The following is a 23977-nucleotide window of genomic DNA, read 5'->3' as shown; positions in this document are numbered from 1 at the left end:
GGAGTTATAAGTAAGGATCTGACAGCTATTCTTGATTTTTGTTATCTCCCTTTGTTTACAACCTGATAAAGTTTTGTTGTTGGGGGATTTAAATATTCATGCTGCTAGTAAACCTGTATCTAGTTTTCTGGATTTCATTGACGGCCTTAATGGCTTACATTTATGACCAGTGGTTGAAACTGCTACCCTTAAAGGGAGTCATATTTTAGACCAATTAATTATTTCTGCTCAGTTTTGTGATACCATTGGGGATTTAATGATACATACAGTTGTGTGGTCAGATCATTTTTTCATATCATTTGCCTTCTTTTTACATGATAAATGCTACATATTATGTTAAGAGGTTAGTCATTAAGAACATATGAGTTCCTATTGATGTAGTAGATTTTAGGGTTCAGTGGAATTTGCCTTTGAATCATTTAAAAAATGAATCGGTCACATCTTTTGCTGACACTAATTTTTTCAGATATTACTTTTGCTGACACTAAGTTTTTCAGATATTACTAACAAACTGCACCAGTAAAACAGAAAACATTTGTTTGGTTGAGACCTCATGTCCTATGGGACTCGAATTATCTTCTGATTTAAAAGCGAGCTATGCGCCGTGCTGAGAAAGAATGGGGAAAGTATAAGACAGCAGATAATTAAGCATTATATACAGTCTCTCATCATGAATATAAAGTGTTGTTTGATTTATCAAAAAAAAATTATTTTCATTCTCATTTAGTGGAACTTTTGAATCGTCCGAAAGAGTTATTTTTAATTGCACATAAATTGATTGGAGATATAGAATCTACATACAGAAAGCTGCAGAAATTTGTTGATAAATGTTCATCAAAGGTAGCTACATTTACTCGAAATTTAAAGGTTAGGTAGCAGGATTTTGCGGATGAGTTAGTGTGTCTGGAATTAGAGGTTAACACTTGGAATAGACTTCAGACAATAGGGAAGTCTGAGGTAGAGGAATTCTGGCTGGTTTAAAAAAATTCTGTTAGTCCATTGGCTCCATGCTCTATTTTGGTTATTTACATGCTGAAAGATTCTTTTTTAGATGTTTTGACTTCATTTTTTAATCAGCACTCTCTGAAGATTGTGTACCAGGTTCATTAAGGTTATCCACCGTACATCCAGTAAATAAGAAAGGTAATTTATCTGTTAATGATCCCAAAAATTATAGACCAATTTCTAACTTGGTCTCATTAGGAAAGGGATTAGAAAATTGGTTTATAAATAATTTAATGAATTTTTGATTGATAGGACAATATTCCATCGGTTTCAATGTGGATTTCGAAAAAAACACAGTACTGAAACATTTTAAGTGTCAGTTCTTGATTTTCTTCATCATCAGTTAGATTATAATGGACAAGTAATTGTTGTTTTTTTAGAAATCTCAGCAACATATGTTATAGTTCATCACGACATATTACTTTTTTGTTTGAAGCAGATAGGAATCTCGGGTACTGTTTATAACTGGTTTAAATCATACTTAAGTGAATGGAAACAGCAGGTTAGGATTCAAGATAAGAGTTTGGAATGGTACATACAGAAATTTGGGGTACCACAGGCCTTTTGTCTGCTGCTCTTTTTAATGTATATTTGGTCCCTCTTTGTTCTTTGACAGAGCAGTTCGGCATTGAGTTTTGAATCTATGCCAATGATATACAATTATATTTCCTATTGATATTTCATTGCCTTTAACATTGATTTGGATTTCTGAATGCATCACAGTTATTAATAATTGAATGCAGGAGAATAATTTGTGTTTAAATTTGTTAAAAACAGAGGCAGTGTGTTCTTCATTGGAAAAATGTATCCCCTCCTGATTTAATTCATTATCCAAGTTTGGTTAATGGTATTAGGATACCAATAAAATCAGTAATAAGGAATTTGAGGGTGTTATTTCATGAAAATTTCAATTTTTCCTCACAACTAAAGTCCACACTAAAATCTGTTTTTTTTTTTTCAAATTATGGACATTATTTCATATGAGATATATTTTGGATCGTAATGACTTTCACACTTTGGTGCAGTCATGTGTGCTTTCCTCAATAGACTATTGCAATGGTTTGCACATGGGTTGCCAGGAGCTGGCATCCGGGCATTGCGGGTATTACAAAATTCTGCAGTGAGACTAGTTATGCGAGGTCAGGGCAGGCCCAATAAGTATGCACATACCTCCGTATTTTAAAAGCAGAAACTGCAACATGCATACACAAGATATCACTTTACTACTGCTCCTGATGAGGAACAAGTTTGTAGATCTCGAGTTTTATGACTTATATGACAAGGTGAGGGGTCTGGGTTAATTGAGTGGTGTACAGGATGAAGAACCAGAGGAATCTGAAAGACCTCGATATTAACTGGAGAAACTGGTGAACTAATTGGAAAACTGGGAATGTGCCTCAAAAGAGCATGTTTTAAAATCCTCTGATATACGCACGTAAAAGCTGACAATGTTCTATGGAAGACACATGCATGCTAGCTGTGATCAAGTAACCTCTTAAAATTAGGAGCATACTTGCTTGCAGTTGGTGTATTTTAAAACATAAGCACACAAGTGTGTGCACGATTAAAAATTCCAGTGTATCTTTGCTTGTACTTACATATGTGCGTGTATGGGCGCACGCATGCTCATTTTAAAATTACCATCATACTACTTAAAATGGATTTTAATTTTGGCATACTCTAATATCCAAAAATAGAAGCCAACCAAATGTGGTATGTCTTTTTTTTCTGAGTCTTCCTTTAGCTACAAAACACTTGGCACATGTTGTAATATGACATCATCTTAAGAACATAAGAACATAAGAAATTGCCATGCTGGGTCAGACCAAGGGTCCATCAAACCCAGCATCCTGTTTCCAACAGAGGCCAAACCAGGCCACAAGAACCTGGCAATTACCCAAACACTAAGAAGATCCCATGCTACTGATGCAATTAATAGCAGTGGCTATTCACTAAGTAAACTTGATTAATAGCCGTTAATGGTCTTCTCCTCCAAGAACTTATCCAAACCTTTTTTGAACCCAGCTACACTAACTGCACTAACCACATCCTCTGGCAACAAATTCCAGAGCTTTATTGTGCGTTGAGTGAAAAAGAATTTTCTCCGATTAGTCTTAAATGTGCTACTTGCTAACTTCATGGAATCCCCACTAGTCCTTCTATTATTCAAAAGTGTAAATAACCGAGTCACATCTACTCGTTCAAGACCTCTCATGATCTTAAAGACCTCTATTATATCCCCCCTCAGCCGTCTCTTCTCCAAGCTGAACAGCCCTAACCTCTTCAGCCTTTCCTCATAGGGGAGCTATTCCATCCCCTTTATCATTTTGGTTGCCCTTCTCTGTACCTTCTCCATCACAACTATATCTTTTTTTGAGATGCGGCAACCAGCAGTTAATGGACTTTTCCTCCAAGAACTTATCTAAACCTTTTTTGAACCCAGCTGCACTAACTGCTGTTCTGATGCTTTGATTAAAAAGAATCTGTGTTATAGCATGACAGTTTACCCTCTAAAGCTCCTATACACTGTCCAGAGCTCATGATTTTGACACAATAGGTAAAAATATCTAACATCTAAAAATGGCATGTATCCCATAGTCAATCACTGTAGTAGAGATCCATGTGTGAAAGAAAGTTGTAGTAAATTCCTCATATATTGTGAGTCATCTGTAAAAAGATCAAATTGATGGAAAGTCAGGCTTTGTTTGCTTGCTTTTTGGCCAGGCAGATTGATTCCTTCTCCTTTCAGTTTCTCGCTCAATCACAATCAGTATTTATTGGGCTATAGGGATGTGCAGACCAAAAGTTTAAGTTCATAAGTCCATAAGTCGAAAGGGGGTCCCATTTGCGGTCAATATGGACATATGGAGAATTCCATAAGTTGAGTCTATGTCCATATGTGCAAATAAAAATTTAAACCCCTCACCCGCCTTAATCCCCCCCCCCCCCCCAAGACTTACCAAAACTCCCTGGTGGTCCAGCGGGGTCAGGACGCCATTCCTGAACTCCTTTGCAAGGAGCACATGATGTTGGCGTCACGTCGGAGTGACGCGGCGTCACGTGATTCCCCTCGGGTTCGCTCCCGGACCCCTCGTTGGGCTCAAAAGGAACTTTTGGCCAGCTTGGGGGGGCCTCCTGACCCCCCCAAGCTGGCCAAAAGTGCCTTTTGGGCTCAACGAGGGGTCCGGGAGCGAACCCGAGGGGAATCACGTGACGTCGGCGCCACGTCAGAGTGACGCGGCGTCACGTGATTCCTCTCGGGTTCGCTCCCGGACCCCTCGTTGGGCTCAAAAGGAACTTTTGGCCAGCTTGGGGGGGCCTCCTGACCCCCCAAGCTGGCCAAAAGTGCCTTTTGAGCCCAACGAGGGGTCCGGGAGCGAACCCGAGGGGAATCACGTGCGGTCGCGTCACTCCGACGTGACGCGGATGTCACGTGATTCCCCACGCGTCCGCTCCCGGACCCTCACGGAACTTTTGGCCAGCTTTGGTAAGTCTTGGGGGGGGGGGGATTAAGGAGGGTGAGGGGTTTAAATTTTTATTTAGATCAACAATCGCGATTTACAACGTATTCAACATAGCTATGTTGAATAAGTTGGAAATCCGATCGTTTAAGCCTCATCTTTTTTTTAAGTTTAAAAAAAAAAAAGTTGCGTTTTCCATTTAAGTTCAAAACGAATGCACACCCCTATTGGGCTATAGCACCAGGAGCCTTTAATCACAACTACCTGGAATTTTAAATATCCCATTCCCAGTTCAGCTCAGCCATTGCAGTCTTCATTCAGCCATGGGCTACAAAGCAATGGTTCTTTCGAGCGCTGTGTTATTGTGAGCCCTAGGTCTGGCTATAAAATGTCTTCATTGAGCAATGGCTGAAACGTCCTTCCTCCAGAGGCTGTGAACACGGCTTGTGCAGCATCCCCCTGCCCTGACCTGCCCTAGGAACAGAGGACCTGACCTGGGAATGGAACCCAAGTAGTTGTGAATGGAAGTTCATATTACCAATAAAACTGCACCAAATATAAACAAACACATCATTATTTATTGCTTTAAACTAAAATAAATGTAAACTGAGGGTAATGAGATCCCAGCGCCTCTTTGGGCAAAGGAGAGGGGGGCCTCCCTCCACCTTCAGGAGGCATCTTCCTTCTGTGCCAGCTGCTCCTGGCGGCAGAGCACTGCATGGAGTCAGACTGTGAGAAAATGCCTCATAGAAAACAGAGAGCAGCAAGTGCAACGCAGCCAAGGCAGCAGCTGTCCAGGTCATTGAGACTCCAACCAGCAACCCCAGAGATCAGGATCCAGGCTAGCATTGGAAGGAGCCACATGAACGTTGGCAGTTTGTTAATAATTTATCCTCAAATACCCAGGCAGATTGATGCAATATAGTGCGCTCGGCCGAGTGCACAGCTTTACACGCGCATCCAAAAGCCCTCATGCAATAAGGGGATCAGCACGTCCAAACGCACATCCACACCAGCGCATAGCTAATAGCGTTCATCACATGTAAATTCATGTTGATGAACGCTATTAGCTATTACCCCCGATGCAAAAAATATATATATATATAGGCACCCAACGCACACATTTTTACTCTAAAATATTAATGCCTGCCCCGGAGCAGGCGTTAATTCTTGAGGAGCCCCTAAAGTTAACAGAAAAGCAGAAAATACTCTTTTTATGTAGTTCCTCCGACTTAATATCATGGTGATATTAAGTGGTGATATTAAGTCAGGGGATATTAAGTGGTGATATTAAGTCAGGGGATATTAAGTCAGGGGATATTGTGATATGGTGATACTAAGTCAGGGGAACCGTAAAAGGAGTATGTGAAAAAAAAATAAAGATTAGGAAAACAGAAGCTCAATTAATTAATGTCCGTTTTCCTAACCTGTGGCTGTGCATAGATTAGGAAAATGAATGCTGGTAAAATTGAGCGTCTGTTTTCCTAACCTGCACTGACAGCCATCTCTCCTGGGCGCCCGATGCCGAGGAGGCGCTAGGGGCACACTAATCACCTAGCACCTCCTTTTTACTGGGGCAGCCCATTTAAATATTAAGGGGTAGATTTTAATATGTGCACGCGCGTCCATATGCGCGCACTTCCTGGCATGCACACATGGGCGCGCTGATTTTATAGCATGCGAGCGCATGTTATAAAATCATTTGGCCACGCGCACATGCACGCTGGATTTTGTAATCCATGCGTGCATGTGCACGCGGCGCGTGCAAGGAAGGATAGATTTTTTCAAGTTTCGCACGGCGATGCATCGCTGCCTTCTCCAGTTCCCTCCCAGTCCGCTCCAAATAAGGAAGTAAGTTGCGCGAGGCTCCAGGACAGCGATCAATGCTGCTGTCCCGACCCGACCCGCCCCTCCCCACCAGGACATCCTCTCTGTCCTGCCCCTTCCAAGAGGCTCCTTTGAAGTTGTGCGCAGCACACACAAGGCCCACCCACGCACGTAACTCCTGTTTTTAACTCGCACGGGGGATTTAAAATTTGGCTATAAATTGGGAGAGGTGGATCGGCAACCATGTTAGACACTATACTGGGAATATAGAAAAGGCATGTACCCTGCTACTGAATGCAATAGATGGCTGTGCCAACAGCACAGACAGGAAACAACGCAACAGCACACACACACACACACACGCACGCGCACACACACAGACACAATAGAGAGGGACACAAACAAGACAGAAATCAGGAGAACATAGCAAGTGCCATACCTCGAAACCAAATAGAAACCATATTAAAAGATGCTTACAGACAGAAACAAATTCTACACACATGGAAATAAATTCAAGCTCAAATATACACACACACACACAAACACATACACACACACACACACACACAAACATACCCTTCATCTCACACAAACAACCCCAAACTCTTGGTTCTCATACATGCATTTATACACAAACACACACATACACACACACACACACACACACATACAAAATCAACCCCTTTCAAGCAAACATATATATATACTCCATTCAGAATTGTTGCCTGACAGTTGGTATATTGTTTATGTCTCAAACAAAAAAAAATTTTTTTTTAAAGTGTTATTCTTACGTGCATACACAAACATGCCTTCCCCACTCCATGTTTCACACATACAAATGCAGACATAAAATCGACTTATTTTACACAAACATACAAAAAGTAAGTTTCATTCTTGCTCACACACATACACTTTGAAAATGTGTACTCAATATAAAAGAACACCTATGTGAATTTTGGGTACACCTTTACAATTTTGTTTTTATTGAATAGCTGACTGCTCCAGGTGTTTTTCTCTCTTTTTATTTTTTTTGCATTGAATATACTATTCAAATAGGAATTCAAAAGAACTGCAAAGATTGTAATAAAACCAAGTATCACTGTGAGTTAAACAGTATTGATCAGCAAATAACATATCTCTCTATGATCTTGTTTAAAGTTAGCTCTCTGTTGGCTGCAGTGTAAAGTCTCTGGTAAGTATGCACGTGGATAACTTAAAAGTATGGTAAATAATTCACTCTTATCTGTTGCAAGCAAGTCTATATGAAGGAGCCATGTTTGAGAAAGCAGCTGCTGTTGTCACAGATTTATTTACTTTTGCAACAGCTTAGTACCTTACAGACACTTTTTTGTGTCTAATATTTTTTCAGCACAATATACATATCAGAAAACGTTTATTAGGAAATAAATATGCAGAATTTAAAAAAAAAGCATATTTTGAATATTCTCCACTCAATCCTCTGGACACACCTAACCAGTCAGGTTTTCAGGATATCTATAATGCATATGCATGAGATAGATTTGCATACAATGGAGGTAGCACTTGCAGAACTATTTCATGAATATTCATTGTAGATATCCTAAAAATCTGACTGGCTAGGTGAGTCCTTAGAACTGGACTGAGAACCCCTACTTTAATATAATTCACTAAGGAACAAAGGGAATACAAACTGTACCCAGTTTCTGGAATAAAAAGTGTACATTTAGTATCCACAGTTCAGCTGCTTCACTTCTGAGTTCCTTCATCTGACATCACACTATATATGTCTAAGCAAAGATCCAGTGCAAGAAAATAATAAACACTCACATTTATATACCTGCTAGCTTTAGAAGGAAAGAATCTTAAGCAGATTTCCAACTGCAAACATTTTGCTTTAGTTGTGGCATGTCACTACAAGAGAAAGCTACTCACCAGGGTGTCCCTCCCCTACAGATTCAGATGTAAACATGAAAGCCCCTTCATCATCCAGAGAGTGATCATATAAACCATCCACTGGCCCATTCATGGTCTGGCTCTTTTTGTAGACAATTTTGTAAAAAAAAAACTGCAGCTAGTAAACGCCTGACTTCTGTCTCTATTTTACTGAGCAAAAGGAATCAACTTCAAGCCCGTGAGGTCCCACAGCAGCTGCTGGTTGGGGAAACTTTTTGTGTGTTACTGACTACGCATGCCTGAGCTACAGTAGTCTGGACTGCTCCTATATATGGGAAAGTGAAAGTGCCTGAACAATCATGTGAACAAACTGGAGCAAGCCATTTCCTGATGGGAGGACAAAATGACTTATGGGAATTTGAATGATTAACTCTGTGCTCATGATTGTCTCAAAACTCAATCTGAAAATACCGAGTGAAGGAATTACAAAGACCAGTGTGTGCCAATTAAGCTTCAACATGCAAACCATTTGTCAGGTTTACATTTATTTGGGGGATGTATATTCCAAATCATGTGTTATGTTTCTGCAAGAAGTTGCCTTTCTTTTCATCTCTAACAGAAGGAAGTAGTTTGATTTTGGATAACGCTTAATATTTTAATGTTTTTCAGACTTGAAAACACCTTTAAAGGAACTATTCCTTATTTGAATATTATTATGAGCATTCCAAAGCATTCCAAACTAGATTTCGGGAAAGCTGACAATTGCTCAGGTCCAAGTGTCTTCAAAGGATACTGTTCAAAGAGAGATGTCAGAATTTCCAGATAGAGAGGAGTTTGTAAAAGCTGAGTTAACTCAGGTGAATATAAATATATAGCAAATAAATATGAATGATTCAAAACTATCTGAACCAACTGCTAACAATAAGCCGGCTATGATTAGGGATAAAAAAAAAAATCATCAATTTACTTGTCTATATACAAATTCCAAAAGTCTGAAAAATAAGACTTGATAGAATGTATGGCACAGGAACGGTAACTTTCAAATTGGCGCGCGGGTGCACATGTGCTTCAGCGTGCACCCAGAGACGCGGCAATTATATAACACGCGCACAAATGCTCTTACGTTCTAAAATAGCCTAGGCGTGCACATGTGTATGCCCAGTTTTGCAAGTGGGTGCGCACAGCAATGCAAAGTCAGGTTTGAGCTGCACAGGAGGGGGAATTTTAAAACAGGTGTGCGTTCATGCCAGGACCAGTTTCACCAGTTCGTCCACCAATTCACCCAGTCTAGAGCTTGGTCCTCCAATCTCCTCTGGTCCTTTAGCCTACACTCCCCCCAGTTACCCAGGACCCCTTAAATCCCTCAGGGATGACTTTTTTTTTTTAACTTACATCTCTCCATAGCAGAAGAAAACGTATGTGGCACTGGACCTGGTCATGTGCCTGGGTGCACAGGAACTTACGCACACATCTCCTGGCCCCACCCTGGAATTCCCACACCACGCCACACCCACACCATGCCCCTTTTTTGTTACATGTGAGATATGCGTGCAGCGGGAGATGTGCATGCATGTAGGTGGCTTTTAAAATCGGGTAGCACACGCATGTCCCTCATGCGCACATCTCCCAATTCTGGCATGTGTCTGGCTTTTAAAATTCACCTCTATATAAAGATATAGACATAATACACATCTCAGGGACCTGGTGGAATGAGGATAACCAATGGGACAATGTGGAGGAGTAGCCTAGTGGTTAGAGCACTGGGCTACAAAAGCAGGAAACCAGTATTCAAGTCCCACTGGTGCTCCTTGTGACCTTGGGCAAGTCACTTTACCTTCCATTGCCTCAGGTACAAACTTATGGGGTCATTTATCAAAATACGATAAGGCATTTTTGCATGCATTACGGGCTTGTCGCATGCGAAAAGCCCCGTTAATGCATGGCCATAATGTCATGGCCCATAGGTAGGTATTTGTATCCGTATGGTAGGCCCACCTAGATTTGTGCAATGTTCTCTCAAGCTAGCTTGATGTTACCCAGGTAGAGAATCCATCAAGCTAGGTTGAGAGAACCTTGCCCAAATCTCATCTTGGAGCGAGTTTCCTAACTCCGAAGGCCAGCAAATCTTCACAAGAGACCACTGTTCTGTTCGTAGGTGTCACGTAGAATGTCAAAGTGGCCCCTAACCCCCTACATTGTTACCTAAACCCCACCTCGAGTTACTAGGTGGGCCTACCATAGGGATACAAATACCTACCTATGGGCCATGACATTATGGCCAGTCTCTCTCTCTCTCTCTCTCTCTCTCTCTCTCTCTCTCTCTCTCTCTCTCTCTCTCTCTCTCTCTCTCTCTCTCTCTCTCACTCAAATGGTCCCCCAGTGGTTGAATGCAGGAAATACAAAAGGTCTGGCACTTATCACAGAATCTGAAAATGGTATCCCTAACTTAGCTATTAGCACAAATTGTGATAAATGCTATATTAGCATAAAACACATCCCTATTGCATGCAGTACTTAAGATTGTAAACCCTCCGAGGATAGGGAAATACCTATGGTATCTGAATGTAATCCACTTTGAAGGGGCTGAAAAGTAAAATATAAATAAAATTAATATTAAAAAAAAATATATCAAAATGACAAGGTAGAGCAAATGTGGGGTGGTTCTATACATAGAAACACACAAGTGTATATATGGCCATGCAGCAAGATGCACTAACATTTTATATCCTGTGTACATGTTAGAAAAATAGGCCTTGTACATGTATGTGTGCTCCTAATTTTAAACATGTACATGCACAGTGTCGGCATTTAGACGTGCAAGTGAGGGACTTTTATTACATGCACACGCCAGGAAATAACCAGTTTAACCAGTTCGCCTACCAGTTTGCTCAGTTTATAGCTATGTCCTCAAGACCCCCTTGGTTCTTTAGCCTGCATTCCTCCAGTTCAGCCAGACACCTCAGGCAATTCATATATGGCTGGAAATAGTTTTATTCAGACCTATACCTCATCAATAGCAGAAGTAACTTTATGCTAAAATGGACCTGGACGTGTGTCCATGCACGTAGTCACATACAAGCATATCTCTTGGTCCCACCACGGGACATCCATGCCTCGCTCACATTCTGCTCCTTTTTTCCCCGATGCGAGATATTCATGCATCAGTACTTGTATGCATATGGGGCAGCTTCATAAATGTGACTGGGCGCGCTTAAGCCATACACTCAAGGTATGGCTGCACGTATCATTTTTAAAATTCATCTTTAGGGACGGCATAGTAGGATAAAAATTCTACAGAAAACAAATTGCACTCTGGAATCTCTGGATAGCAATTCAATGTCAGACAGAGAAGAGCATAACAGTAGGAGTATACTAACGTCTGCCTGACCAGAGTGATGAAACAGACTGCAAAATATTAATACTAATACAAAACATTTTGGCAATCCAGTAATACTGGGGGATTTCAATTACCTCACTGCAGATTGGGTGAATCTCTCATCAGAGAAGTAACATTTTTAGATACCATAAATGATTACTTCTTTGAGTATCTAGTCCAGGAACCGAGGAGAGGGGGAACTACTTTAGACTTAGTTCTCAGTGGTTTCTAAAACCTGGTGTAAAAGGTAAAAGTGGAGCGACCACTTAGCAACAGTGATCATCATGCAGTCAAATTTGATATAATCACCAGCTATTTATTTACAGACATTTGATAGCCTGCCTTTTTCCAAATATGGCCTCAAGGCAGAAGACAATCAAATTAGAATTAAGCTTGAAGGTACAATAATAACTCGACTTGCATGGTCATGTGAACTCATCATTAAATCAAATGTCCAGTTATAGTGGCTTTTTCTTCTTCTCTAATGAGCAATCTAGGGGAAGGCCTAGGTGAATAGCTATGCCTTTGCTTTTTCTGGAGTAAGAAGGCAGAAAGCAAAGGGTTAGCTTTCTCTTGTTCCAAACTTTAGATGCAAAGCAGATGAAATGCCAATGTCTTGGGTAGTTCAGATTGGCAGAACACAGAAAGGCCATTTGAGAGGGTTAGTGTTCTCTAATGGGAGTGTAAGAGGAAAGAAGAAGGACCAGATATTCAGAAGCCTATTTCTTTGCACTTTTAAAGACAAAGCAAAGAGTTTTGAGTTTTATCCTGGCTTGACTGGATTTCTGTAAGGGCAATCCCATATTGGACAGGGAAAAATATAAATTTCCTCTCTGTGATTATATCCGATACTCCTCCAAGTGTTTACTAAATTTATTATAAGTTAAACCCAAACCTTAGGATTGAGGACAGTTGCCCTCATACAGATAACTGGGTTCAAACAAGTTGAAATTTATTTATAGTACAAGCAAAGGGAAAAAAACACAATCTGCCATAAGACGCAAGGAAGAAAAGAAAGTAATCACAGGCACCACAGCAGGGAAAATATAATAGGCAGACAGCAGGTACAAAATCCACAGTCCATCCTCTTTTAGCAGCTCAAAATTCCATAAATCAAAACATCATACACTTCTCTAAATGATGCACAAATTTTGGGAAAATAATACTTACTCATAATCCCCTGGCAAGGTGAAACTTCCATAAAAAGACAAGTGTAAAGTAATACTGAGCCCATTGTTCCTCCTAGGGCTCCATGAAGAGAAACTAGGAAATAGGGCCCAGGAGTACATCACTGGGCCTCCAGCATCCAAGACAGAACATAGGCTAATTCTTGATTTCAGCAATCAAAATGCCTGGACTGGAAGATTCCCAGCAGAACCCAAAAGTTCTGGCATGCACTAATACCTCAGACTTGGGTATACCTGTCTCCTTCTCTTTTCTGTACCCTTCTCTAAAAACAGGTTCACAGATATATATACACACAACCTTAGAGGATGTGGGATATCTCATTCTCTTTTAAAGAACACATTGCTTCAAAGCCCTGTATTTTTATAACCACCTATCCATAGAATAGCATGGGTCCCGAGGCTCCCACCGCCCATTTAAAGCAGCAGGGGAAAAAATACGGCTAAATGGGAAGGTTGAGCAGGGGTCATTTCTGATCCCCATTTCAACATGGGGCCATTGGTCGAGGCAGCCGTGACACCCCCAAAATACAAATAAAGTTAAAAGCATGCGCGCGATGGTAGTGGCCCCCCGATACACAATCCCCCTCCTCCTGGCCCCCCCCCCAATTGCCATAGCCCAAGATTCCCCTCCCCCTGATCCCCCAATTGCCATAGTCACAGATCCCTCCTTCCAAATCAAGTAATTAAGCTTACAGAAGAAAACTATAAGTCACAATATATATGTCAACAGTAGCTTACTAATAACCCTCTATTATCAGTTGTTAATAAGGTCCAAACTGACTACAAGTGCTTCTGGTCTAACTAGGGCTGGTGCAAGAGTATCAGGCATTCTCGGTGAACCTTACAGCCTTGCACCCCTACTCAATTAAAAATTATGCATTTATAATAACAGATTTTACATGAAAAAGAACATTCACAGTACAATCTTATGACATAAAGGAGAGTTGCTTACCTCTAACAGGTGTTCAAGAGCAGCAGGATGTCAGTCCTCACACATGGGTGACATCTTTGGATGGAACCTGGCATGGAAAACTTATGTCAAAGTTTCTAGAACTTTGTGCCTCATTGAGCATGCTTAGCATGCATTATGCCACAAATCCATGTGGGGTCCCCTTCAGTTTTATAATATAGAATTAAGGATAAAATAAAATAAGGAGATAAAACCCACTTAGTGGAAATCCAACTCCGCGGGGTAACAGGTGGGTTTCTTGAGGACTGACTTCCTGCTGTCCTCAGAGAACACCTCTTACAGATAAGCAACTCTGCTATCTCTGAGGGCAAGCAGCATGGCAGTCCTCACACATGGGTGAATCCCTAGCTAGAGGCTGCCCCCAACATAAAAGGGGACCAACAAAACACCAAAATAGGTGCCAATGGGCAAAACAACAACTAGTTTTGTTGGTAATGGGGGGGGGGGGGGCAGCCTGAACACAAACAGTGGACCCTAGGTGGGAACAGAGTTAGGTTCTATACCTCAAACATGTTTCAAAGGACAGATTGGCCAAACCTACTGTCATGTCTGCCATCCCTGTCCAAACAATAATGTGATGTGAATGTCTGGAGATCTTTGCAGATCTCCTCCATGGGAATTGTTCACAAGTGGGCCACCGATGCTGCCATGGCTCTGTCAGAGTAAACCTTAACATGGCACCCAAGATGCAATCTCACCTGAGCATAACAGAAGGAGATGCAGTCGGCTAGGCAATTAGAAAATGTCTGTTTGGCAATGGTGATACCCAACTTATTTCTTTCAAAAGAAACAAAAAGTCAGGTGGACTGTCTATGGGATTCTGTCCACTCCAGCTAGAGGGCTAAGACTCTTTCGCAGTCCAAACTGTGCAGGGCTTGTTCACCTTGGTGTGAATGGGGCATGGGAATGAATGTTGGCAGGTTAAGATGGAAGTCCAACAACTCCTTAGGCAGGAAATTAGGGTGTGTATGCAAGACCCCCTTTCATGGAAAATCTTAGTGTAAGACCAATTGAAATGATGTTCTGAGATGGTACTTGGGGTAGTTGATGACGATCCCTATGGGTCTCCAATACCTACATGGTCAAGCATATGGACTCGACAGCCCCTGCTCAAGAGGTGCTCTTATCCAGCCAATCATCCAGATATAGAAAACATGAACTCTCAGAATGCGAAGGTGCACTACCACCATGGCCAGGCATTTTGTAAAAACACATGAGGCTGACATGATCCCAAATGGCAGCATGCGATACTAGAAGTGCTTTTTTCCCACCATGAATCTGAGATACTTTTGGTGACTTGGAAAGTTCTCGATTTGGGCGTATGTGTCTTTGAGATCCAGGGAGCATTGCAAGTCCCCTTTTTGTGAGAAAGGGCTCAGAGTGTCCAGGGAAACCAGCTTGAAATTTTCTTTTTTGATTAACTTGTTCAAAGTCCTAAGGTGTATGATGGGATGAGTCCCCCATTTTCTTTGGTATCAGATAGTACCGTTTGTAAAATCCCTGCCCTCTTTGCCCTGGTGGAACAAGTTTGACTGCTCTGGACATTTAGAGGGAGGAGAGCTCCGCTATTAGTACTTACTGATGTGCTACCTGGCCACAAAATGGGCTCAGGAGCAATTTGGCAGGGCATTCAATAAGTTAAATCTGTAGCCTTGGCAAATGATGGAAAAAAACCGACAGGTATGAGGTTATACTGGGCCACCATTTTGGAAAGAACCAAAGCCTTACCCAGACCAGCAGATCCACTGCCTCATTTATGAGTAACTGGGCTATGTTTCCTACAATCCAGTCAAAACCCCATCCCTGGAGTTGACTGAGGCACCAGCTGGGACTTTGGGATTCTTTGTTGGCAAGGGAGGCCATGGGAGCCCTGATGAGACTGTTCGGACAGAGGTGGCGGAGGATAATATTTCCTTGGACAGAAGAAGGACTTCCTCGGCCCAGACCTCAATGACCTCCTAGATGAGGAGGTTGGGAGTGCTGGCGGAGAACTGCTTAAGGGTTGCATGGTGGTCCCGGATTTGGGCCACTAAATCCTTCATCTTATCTCCAAAGAGATTTTCTCCAGTGCATAGCATGTGTGCGAGTTGCTCCTGCATCTCTGGTCTGATCTGCAGTCAGTCAAGTCTGTGGGTGGCAATTCCCACTGCAGAGATCCTCAATTCCATTTTAAAAACATTTTAGCTTGAGAGAACCTCGTGTTTTCTGCACTCCAGGCTCTTATGCACCTGCGACAGAAGTGAGTATTGCAGCTGCTGCTGCAATTACTCAGCAACATGCTGCACCTGCTTCCAGATGTCCCATGTACAAATGATAGACAGTATGTGGGCAATAAGCATAGCCCACTGGAACACCTTTCTCCCAAGAGCATTCATCGCTCTGTGATCCTTTCCCAGGGCTGCTGAGGAATGGCTCAGAGAATGCATTGCCTTCTTGAGAACGGATTTGACTATCATCTATTGGTGGTGCAGCTGATGCTTTCAAATCCGAGAGTTTCCTGGATGAGATATGTAAATAAGGTATCCCTAAAAAGAAGAAAATGATTACCTGAGTTCTGGGAAGCCTGGTCACAACCCCTTGGAGAAGAAAGAGAGATCCTGACAGGGTTGTGAGGCAGAGGTGACATCTGGGAGGTAAGGGAGGCAGGGCGGATATCCAAAACAGCTGTAGTAACACAGCCATTAACGACACTGATGGAAAGTTTTCCCCCCAGTTTAAGAACACAGTGAAGAGGGAGGGAGGCCACTAAAGAATATGCCATTGCGGTAAAAGGGGGCCATGGTAAAATGGGCTCATGTTGAGGTAAAAGGGCAGACTGCCATGAAAAAATTGCAGTGAAGAAAAAAAAAACAATGAGAGGGAAGCTGGCCACAAATGGGTGAGGGGAAGGGCAGCATCAAGGTGAGACACGAAGGAGCGAGAGGGAAAGGAGAGGCCTGAAGTATTTCAGATCACCACCGCAGGCCTGCTGAGGCCACATTGTTGGGAGGAAGGAGAAACTGAGAGAGAGAGCGATCAGGCTAATGCGGAGGATTGGCGTCGAGGCGTTGCCAATGACAAGGCCTGCTCCTTCCGCTGCTGCTTGTTGCAATGGGGAGAGAGTCAGAAGTCTGCCGTGTCAAAAAGTGAAGGCTACAATTAAGAGAGGAAATCCTGGCACAAAAGAGAAGAAGAAGCCGGCAGAGAAAGAGAAGGAGTTGCGCCGCTGACCTGGAATGCATGGTGCTGAGAGGAAGTGACAATGGGTTTCAGACTGACGCAATTTCGGAAATAAGACCATGGTGTTTGCTAGCAAGGATCCAGTCACAGTTGGGCCAAAAGATGGATGACAGGAGGCGCCAGAGAGGTTGAAGAAGGAGGGGCTCAATGTGGAGGAGATGCCATTCCTGCCTGGCAAGACTGCCACTGTGAGTTGGCCCAATCAGGTGTGGCATCGGAGGGAGGCCCGGGCAGAGGGAGTATGTTGGATCAATGTCAAGGCCTGTGCCAGAGCCCAATTCTGCCACTGGAGCTGTGACACAGGAGAGCTGTGATCAGGCCGGAAGTTAGGGCTGGAGTGAACAGAGCAGTAACCTGCTGCTGCAGCAGCCTTCTTCCCCTGCTGTTAGCTGAGTGGGCCAGGAGCTACACTGGAGAGTGGGCGCTGAGCTGCGCCATGGGAGGAGGCCGCACCTGAGAGAGATGTCCGGAAGAGGAGGACCACCCAGTTAAGTAATGGGGAGTTGAGAAGAGAAAGTGTGGAGGTAATTGGCCAGCTAGCAGCGGATGAAGGTAATTGCGATCATTGTCGCTGCTGGCGGCGTCCTTCCGAGCCAGGATTGCATTGTTCACTGGGTTCGATCCTGCCCTACTCCAGAAGCACTGAGTGGCCCGATGTCCTACCACTGCCCTGAAGGAAAGCAGTGATCGGGTAAGTGCCTCTGTCTCCTCCTGCTGCCACTGTTGATGTACTTTTACATTTAAAATTAAAAAACCAACAAGATTCGGGTCAGGGCCTTAGGGAAGTCTCGACATCGCAGCAAGGATGGCTGGGCCTGCTCACTGACGTCATCAGTGATGTCAGAAGGGGATCCGGGATCGGGAAGAGGGGCTCTCAGTTTTAGATAAAAACAAGGAAAATAAGTAAAATTGGAATGAAAAGAAGGTGGTGGCCAGGAAAGGGGATCCTGGCCACCTGACTGACCCCATCTGCCCAGCTTAGGAGTCACTTGTAAAATGAGAAAATACCCCAATTGGAGCCATGCTAATTTTGGGGATGAAATACCCTTAAAACAACCTAAAAAGTAAAGAATTTTGATGGTGACCACCAAAGGGGATCCTGGAGATCCGGGCCAGGCAGCATTTGAGAAATAAAAATTAAAAAGTTTCAAGGAAAATTAAAAAATAGTTGTTACAAGGCTTAAAAATGTTGTTTGTTATTTTTACGACCAATAGCGACCAATACGGGATTAGTTAAAGATGGGAAACAACATTACTATCCTAAATAAAATTCCAAGAAACATTTTAAAAGAAAAAGATTTAAGAAAAAAGAAGAATGGTCGTGTCTGTCTAGCCCCAAAACCAGTGGAGTGGTCAAGCACATCCAATAAAAACTAGAACCACCATGGTGACTGAAGAGGTTCCAAAGCCGTATCTAGGGATTGCATCACAACGGCTTCATTAGTAACCAGTGAAGTGGTCAGCATAAGCTCTCTAAGAATGATAAAAGCACTTGTAATTTGAAAACTAACCAGTACAATTTAAAGCAAATTCAAGACATAGAAAATTGCCATATGACCCACATGATTCCACCAGGGGTAAGAAAGAACTTTTATTAATTATATATGGGAATCCTTAGCCATCATCCTCATATCATCACAGGACAGGGATCTAGGGGAGCATAAGTAAGGAAAAGCAGTTTAGAATTAGTGACAGAAATGAGCTGCAGAGTAAGAGAGAGGAAGCACTTTCACCTGTGCTCTTCTCCCTGTGCATAAAAAATGCTCAGACAATAGTAAAAATTGTCAGGAACAGAGTAGAATGAGTATGAATGTAGAATATTAGATTTTTGTTTAAATAAGGAAAAATTAAGGTAAGGATTAGGAAAAAATTAACTTTAATTGTAAAACAGCAGACCCGCGGTTGATATTGTCAGCATTGAAAATTAGAGGATGTGAATGTGCAGCAGTATTGCTGGAAAATGTGAAGGGATCACCTAAACGCAGTACTTGAGACTCCCTGAAGTTTGTTAACAGGGAAAAGCCTGAAGCTAGCGCTAACACCTTGAGCCTATTACATACCAATGCTGGAAATGCAGTTGCAGCAAAATATACACCCTAATAACAGGAAAACATATAAAGAAACAACATATCAGAGATATACTACGCCCTATTTTTCCTGCCCAATATAGATAGAGCTAATCAATTACCATTTATTTTGATAGTTAGTGTGAACAGTACAATAAGCCAACAAGGACATTACACGATAGGGAACAGGTGTAGTTACCAGAAGATCAAGCAGTGAAAGGGAGTTAGCCTTCTTTAATTTTGTAAAGAAATAGGCAGTAGGTGCCAAGGAACAAGGTACAGAGTTGATAGAGACAGGGGAAGACAACCAATGTAACCCAGAAGCAAGCCCCAAAATCAACAGACAACAATGAAGAACAATACCTAGTACATATAATATAAGTGTGTACACACCAACATGACATACAGACCTATTAAGAAAGACAGTGTGAAAAAGTGAACAATAAAAAAGACAAAAAGAAAAGATAACAGATAAAGAGAATCAAAAAGAAACACACAGAAAAAGACAGAAAATTACAGGAGCAAAAAAGATAGCACTTCTTACCTCTAAAACCCTTTTGAGAATATCCCCAGGCGGATATTCTCAAATACCAGAATTGTACTCAGCACTCAAGGTGCAGTCTCACCATAGAGTGATACAGAGGCATTAAGATTTTTTCCGTTTTATTCCCCATTCCCTTCCTAATAATTCCTAACATTCTGTTTGCTTTTTTGACTGCTGCAGCACACTGAGCTGACGATTTCAATGTATTATCCACTATGACTCCTAGATATTTTTCCTGGTTGGTAGCTCCTAATATGGAACCTAACCTCGTGCAGTAGTGTCCTGAAAAACAAAAATATATACCCACAAAGAATCAATTCTTGCAGTTACAAGAAAGAAATAGAGAAATTAAAGAAAAGTAAAATTTATGGTATTTGAGCATACTTATCTAATATTAGACTATAGAATATAGAACAATGATGTTCATGAAAAATTCTGAAGTAATAGCCTTAACCTAAGTGGAAGGCACACATAGTAAAAGTATATGGTAAAGGAACATAAGAATATAAGAACAAAATAAGTTGCATACTAGGTCAGATCAAGGGTCCATCAAGCCCAGCATACTGTCTCCAACAGTGGCCAATCCAGGTTACAAATACCTGGCAAGTACCCAAAACATTAAGTAGACCCTATGCTATTAATGCCAGTTATAGCAGTGGCTATTCCCTAAGTCAACTTGATTAATAGCAGTTAATGCACTTTTCCTCCAAGAACTTATCCAAACGTTTTTAAAACCCAGCTACACTAACTGTGCTAACCACATCCTCTAGCAACAAATTCCAGAGCTTAATTGTGGTTGTGTGAAAATAATTTTCTCTGATTAGTTTTAAATTACTACTTGCTAACTTCATGGATTACTCCCTAGTCCTTCTATTATTCAAAGAGTAAATAACTGATTCACATTTACCAGTTTTAGACCTCTCATGATTTTATAGACCTCTATCATATTCCCCCCCCCCCCCCCCCACTCACACACACACACACACCCAGCCATCTCTTCTCCAAGCTGAACAGCCTTAACTTCATAGGGAAGCCATTCCATCCCCTTTATCATTTTGATTGACCTTTTCTTTACCTTCTCCAGTGCAACTATATCTTTTTTGACATGCGGCGACCAGAATTGTACTCAGTACTCAAGGTGCAGTCTCACCATAGAGTGATACAGAGGCATTAAGACTTTTTCCGTTTTATTCACCATTCCCTTCCTAATAATTCCTAACATTCTGTTTGCTTTTTTGACTCCTGCAGCACACTGAGCTGACGATTTCAATGTATTATCCACTATGACTCATAGATATTTTTCCTGGGTGGTAGCTCCTAATATGGAACCTAACCTCATGCAATTATAGCATTGGTTATTTTTCCTTATATGCATCACCTTGCACTTGTCTACATTAAATGTCATTTGCCATTTGGATGCCCAATCTTCCAGTCTCGCGAGGTCCTCCTGCAATTTATCACAATCAACTTGTGATTTAACTACTCTGAATAATTTTGTATTGTCTTCAGATTTGATTTCCTCACTTGTCAAATTCCTTTCCAAATCATTATAAATATATTGAAAAGCAATGGTCCAAGTACAGATTCCTAAGGCACTCCACTGTTCACCTTTTTGCACTGTGAAAATTGACCATTTAATCCAACTCTCTGTTTCCTCTCTTTTAACCAGTTTGTAGTCCATGAAAGGACATTGCCTCCTATCCCATGACGTCTTAGTTTTCTTATAAGCCTATCATGAGGGACTCTGGAATTTGTTGCCAGAGGATGTGGTTAGTGCAGTTAGTATAGCTGTGTTTAAAAAAGGATTGAATAAGTTCTTGGAGGAGAAGTCCTTTACCTGCTATTAATTAAGTTGACTTAGAAAATAGCCACTGCTATTACTAGCAATGTAACATGGAATAGGCTTAGTTTTTGGGTATTTGCCAGGTTCTTATGGCCTGGATTGGCCACCGTTGGAAACAGGATGCTGGGCTTGATGAACCCTTAGTCTGACCCAGTATGGCATGTTCTTATGCCTTCTGAAAATCCAAATACACTACATCTACCGATTCACCTTTATCCGCAGGTTGATTAATCCTTTCAAAAACTTAAGCAGATTTGTGAGGCAAGACTTCCCTTGGGTAAATCCATGCTGACTGTGTTCCATTAAATCATGTTTTTCTATATGCTCTGTCATTTTGATCTTTAGAATAGTTTCCACTATTTTTCCTGGCACTGAAGTCAGGCTTGCTGTTCTAAAATGTCCCAGAACACCCCTGGAGCCCCTTTTAATTATTGAGGATATTGACCACCCTCCAGTCTTCAGGTACAATGGATGATTGTAATGATACGTTTCAAATTTTGTGCATCAGGGGCATCACTTAAATCCTGGTGGATATGTCATCATTTTTTAGTTCCTTCAGAACCCTGGGGTGCATGCTATCCAGTCCAGGTGATTTGCTACTCTATAGTTTGCCAATTTGGCCTACTACATCTTTCAGGTTCACAGTGATTTGGCTCAGTTCATCTGACTCATCACCCTTGAAAACCATCTGGGGAACTGGTATCTCTCCAACATCTTCATTAGTAAACACAGAAGCAAATAATTAATTTAGTCTTTCTGCAATGATCTTATCTTCCCTAAGGGCACCTTTATCCCCTCAGTTATCTAAGGTTCTAACCGACTCCCTCGCAGTTTTTCTGCTTCAGATATATTTTTAAAAAAATGTATTATGAGTTTTTGCCTCTATGGCCAACTTCATTTCAAATTCTCTCTTAGCCTGTCTTATCAATGTTTTACACTTAATTTGCCAATGCTTATGCTTTTTCCTATTTTCTTCAGATAGATTATTCTTGTAATTTTTGAAGGATGTCTTTTTGTCTAAAATAGCCTCTTTCACCTCACCTTTTAACCATCCCAGTAATCATTTTGCCTTCTCTCCACCTTTCTTAATGCATGGAATACATCTTGACTGTAATTTTCAGATTTTTTTCTAACTATTTTCCTCATTTTATCAAAGTTTCCCTTTTGAAAATTTAGTGTTACAGCTGTAGGTTTCCATATTGTTCCCCTTCCAGTCATTAGTTCAAATTTGATCATGTTATGATTACTATTGCCAAGTAGCCTCACTACCGTTACCTCTCTCACCAAATCCTGAATTCCACTAAGAATTAGATCTAAAATAGCTCCCTCTCTCGACAGTACCTGAATCAATTGCTCCATGAAGCAGTTGTTTTTTCCATCCTGGAACTTTATGTCTCTAGCATGTCCTGATGTTACGTTTACCCAGTCAACATTGGGGTAATTGATATCTACCATTATTACTGCACTGCCAAATAGGTTAGCTTCCCTGATTTCTCTTAGCATATGTTGTTGGTATATGTTGTTTACATTTGTTTTATATAACTAAGACATTGTTACAGAGTAGACATTGTTACTGCATTTCATCCTAAAAATAAACATTGTTATATTTTGAAACCTTTTAGGGGATTTATTCCTTACTTTTATCCTTGCCTCCCCTTTTGACATGGGAGAAATTGTTGAATGGATTTCGGACCCCTAACCCTATTTTCTTTGGGGAGACCTAACTGGGAGGAAGGCATAGTAACTGACATCTGTGTAACATCTTAAGATTCTAGCTAGTGGCTTAACGACTACTGATACAATAAAAACTTTCACTGCAGGAAGGAATCTTTACCACAGTGTGTCAGTTTATAGATAGATCGCGTCTGCCTTCCTGTTCACAGGAGGCACTCTGAGAGGGTGTTCCCATATCCTCAACAGCAACTCCACAAGGATCTCTTGCACTGAAACTGCCATGATCTCCTTGGGAGGCTCCATGAACTGGATGATATCAAGCATTTTGTGCCTAGTATCTTCTTCAGTCACTAACTGAGAGGGGATGGCTTCCGCCATCAACCGGACAAACCCTGTGAATAAGAAGTCCTCTGGCGAGGACTTTCTTCACTTCTCTGGAGGAAATGGATCTAAAGAGAGACCATCAGAAGCATCATCAGAGGCCATAGATGTGTCATCTCCCCAGGGGCCATACATGTTCTTATCCCCACTGTCATCGACTGGGGATGGGGCCCTGAGCATTTGGCCTTTGCCCAGAGGTGCAGGCACCAAAGAAACTGGATGTGGGCCACCCAGTGCCTTTGCTGGTCTGGGGGGAGCTGCCTCTTCTGAGGGCCTGGCAGTTACAACTGGATCAGCAGGAGGCAGCAGCAGTGCCCCGCAGGACATTGATGCCATCCCAGGAACTGAAGCCAACTGGGTTATAACACACTGATGAGTGCATGCAGGGATTCCACACATTACCTTCTTGATGGTCAACTGCACATGCGTCTCAAGTTCTTCCTCAAACATTGTTGATTCTAACACAGGCTGGGACAGAGGAAGTGTAACCAGATCTTCTTCAGAACCTAGAAGAGGATCAGTGGCTGGCATCTGGACCAATGGAGTCTGTGT

At 41.8% G+C, this 23977-nt stretch overlaps 1 protein-coding gene across 1 annotated transcript in view; it reads right to left on the bottom strand.

Annotated features, from left to right (window-relative positions):
* The window catches only part of MAT1A (methionine adenosyltransferase 1A), a 73555-nt gene extending 65093 nt beyond the window's left edge, over positions 1–8462 (bottom strand). The window contains exon 1 of the mRNA XM_029609461.1: positions 8205–8462. Coding sequence (XP_029465321.1) covers positions 8205–8298 — 94 coding nt within the window. The 5' untranslated portion in view covers positions 8299–8462. The remainder of the gene's footprint in view (positions 1–8204) is intronic.
* Between the last annotated feature and the right edge of the window lie 15515 nt (positions 8463–23977).

This window comes from Rhinatrema bivittatum, chromosome 7 (genome assembly GCF_901001135.1).
Source record: "Rhinatrema bivittatum chromosome 7, aRhiBiv1.1, whole genome shotgun sequence".
Taxonomy (NCBI): domain Eukaryota; kingdom Metazoa; phylum Chordata; class Amphibia; order Gymnophiona; family Rhinatrematidae; genus Rhinatrema; species Rhinatrema bivittatum.
Note: the sequence above shows the minus strand (reverse complement) of the source record. Positions and strands in the feature narration are given on the sequence as shown.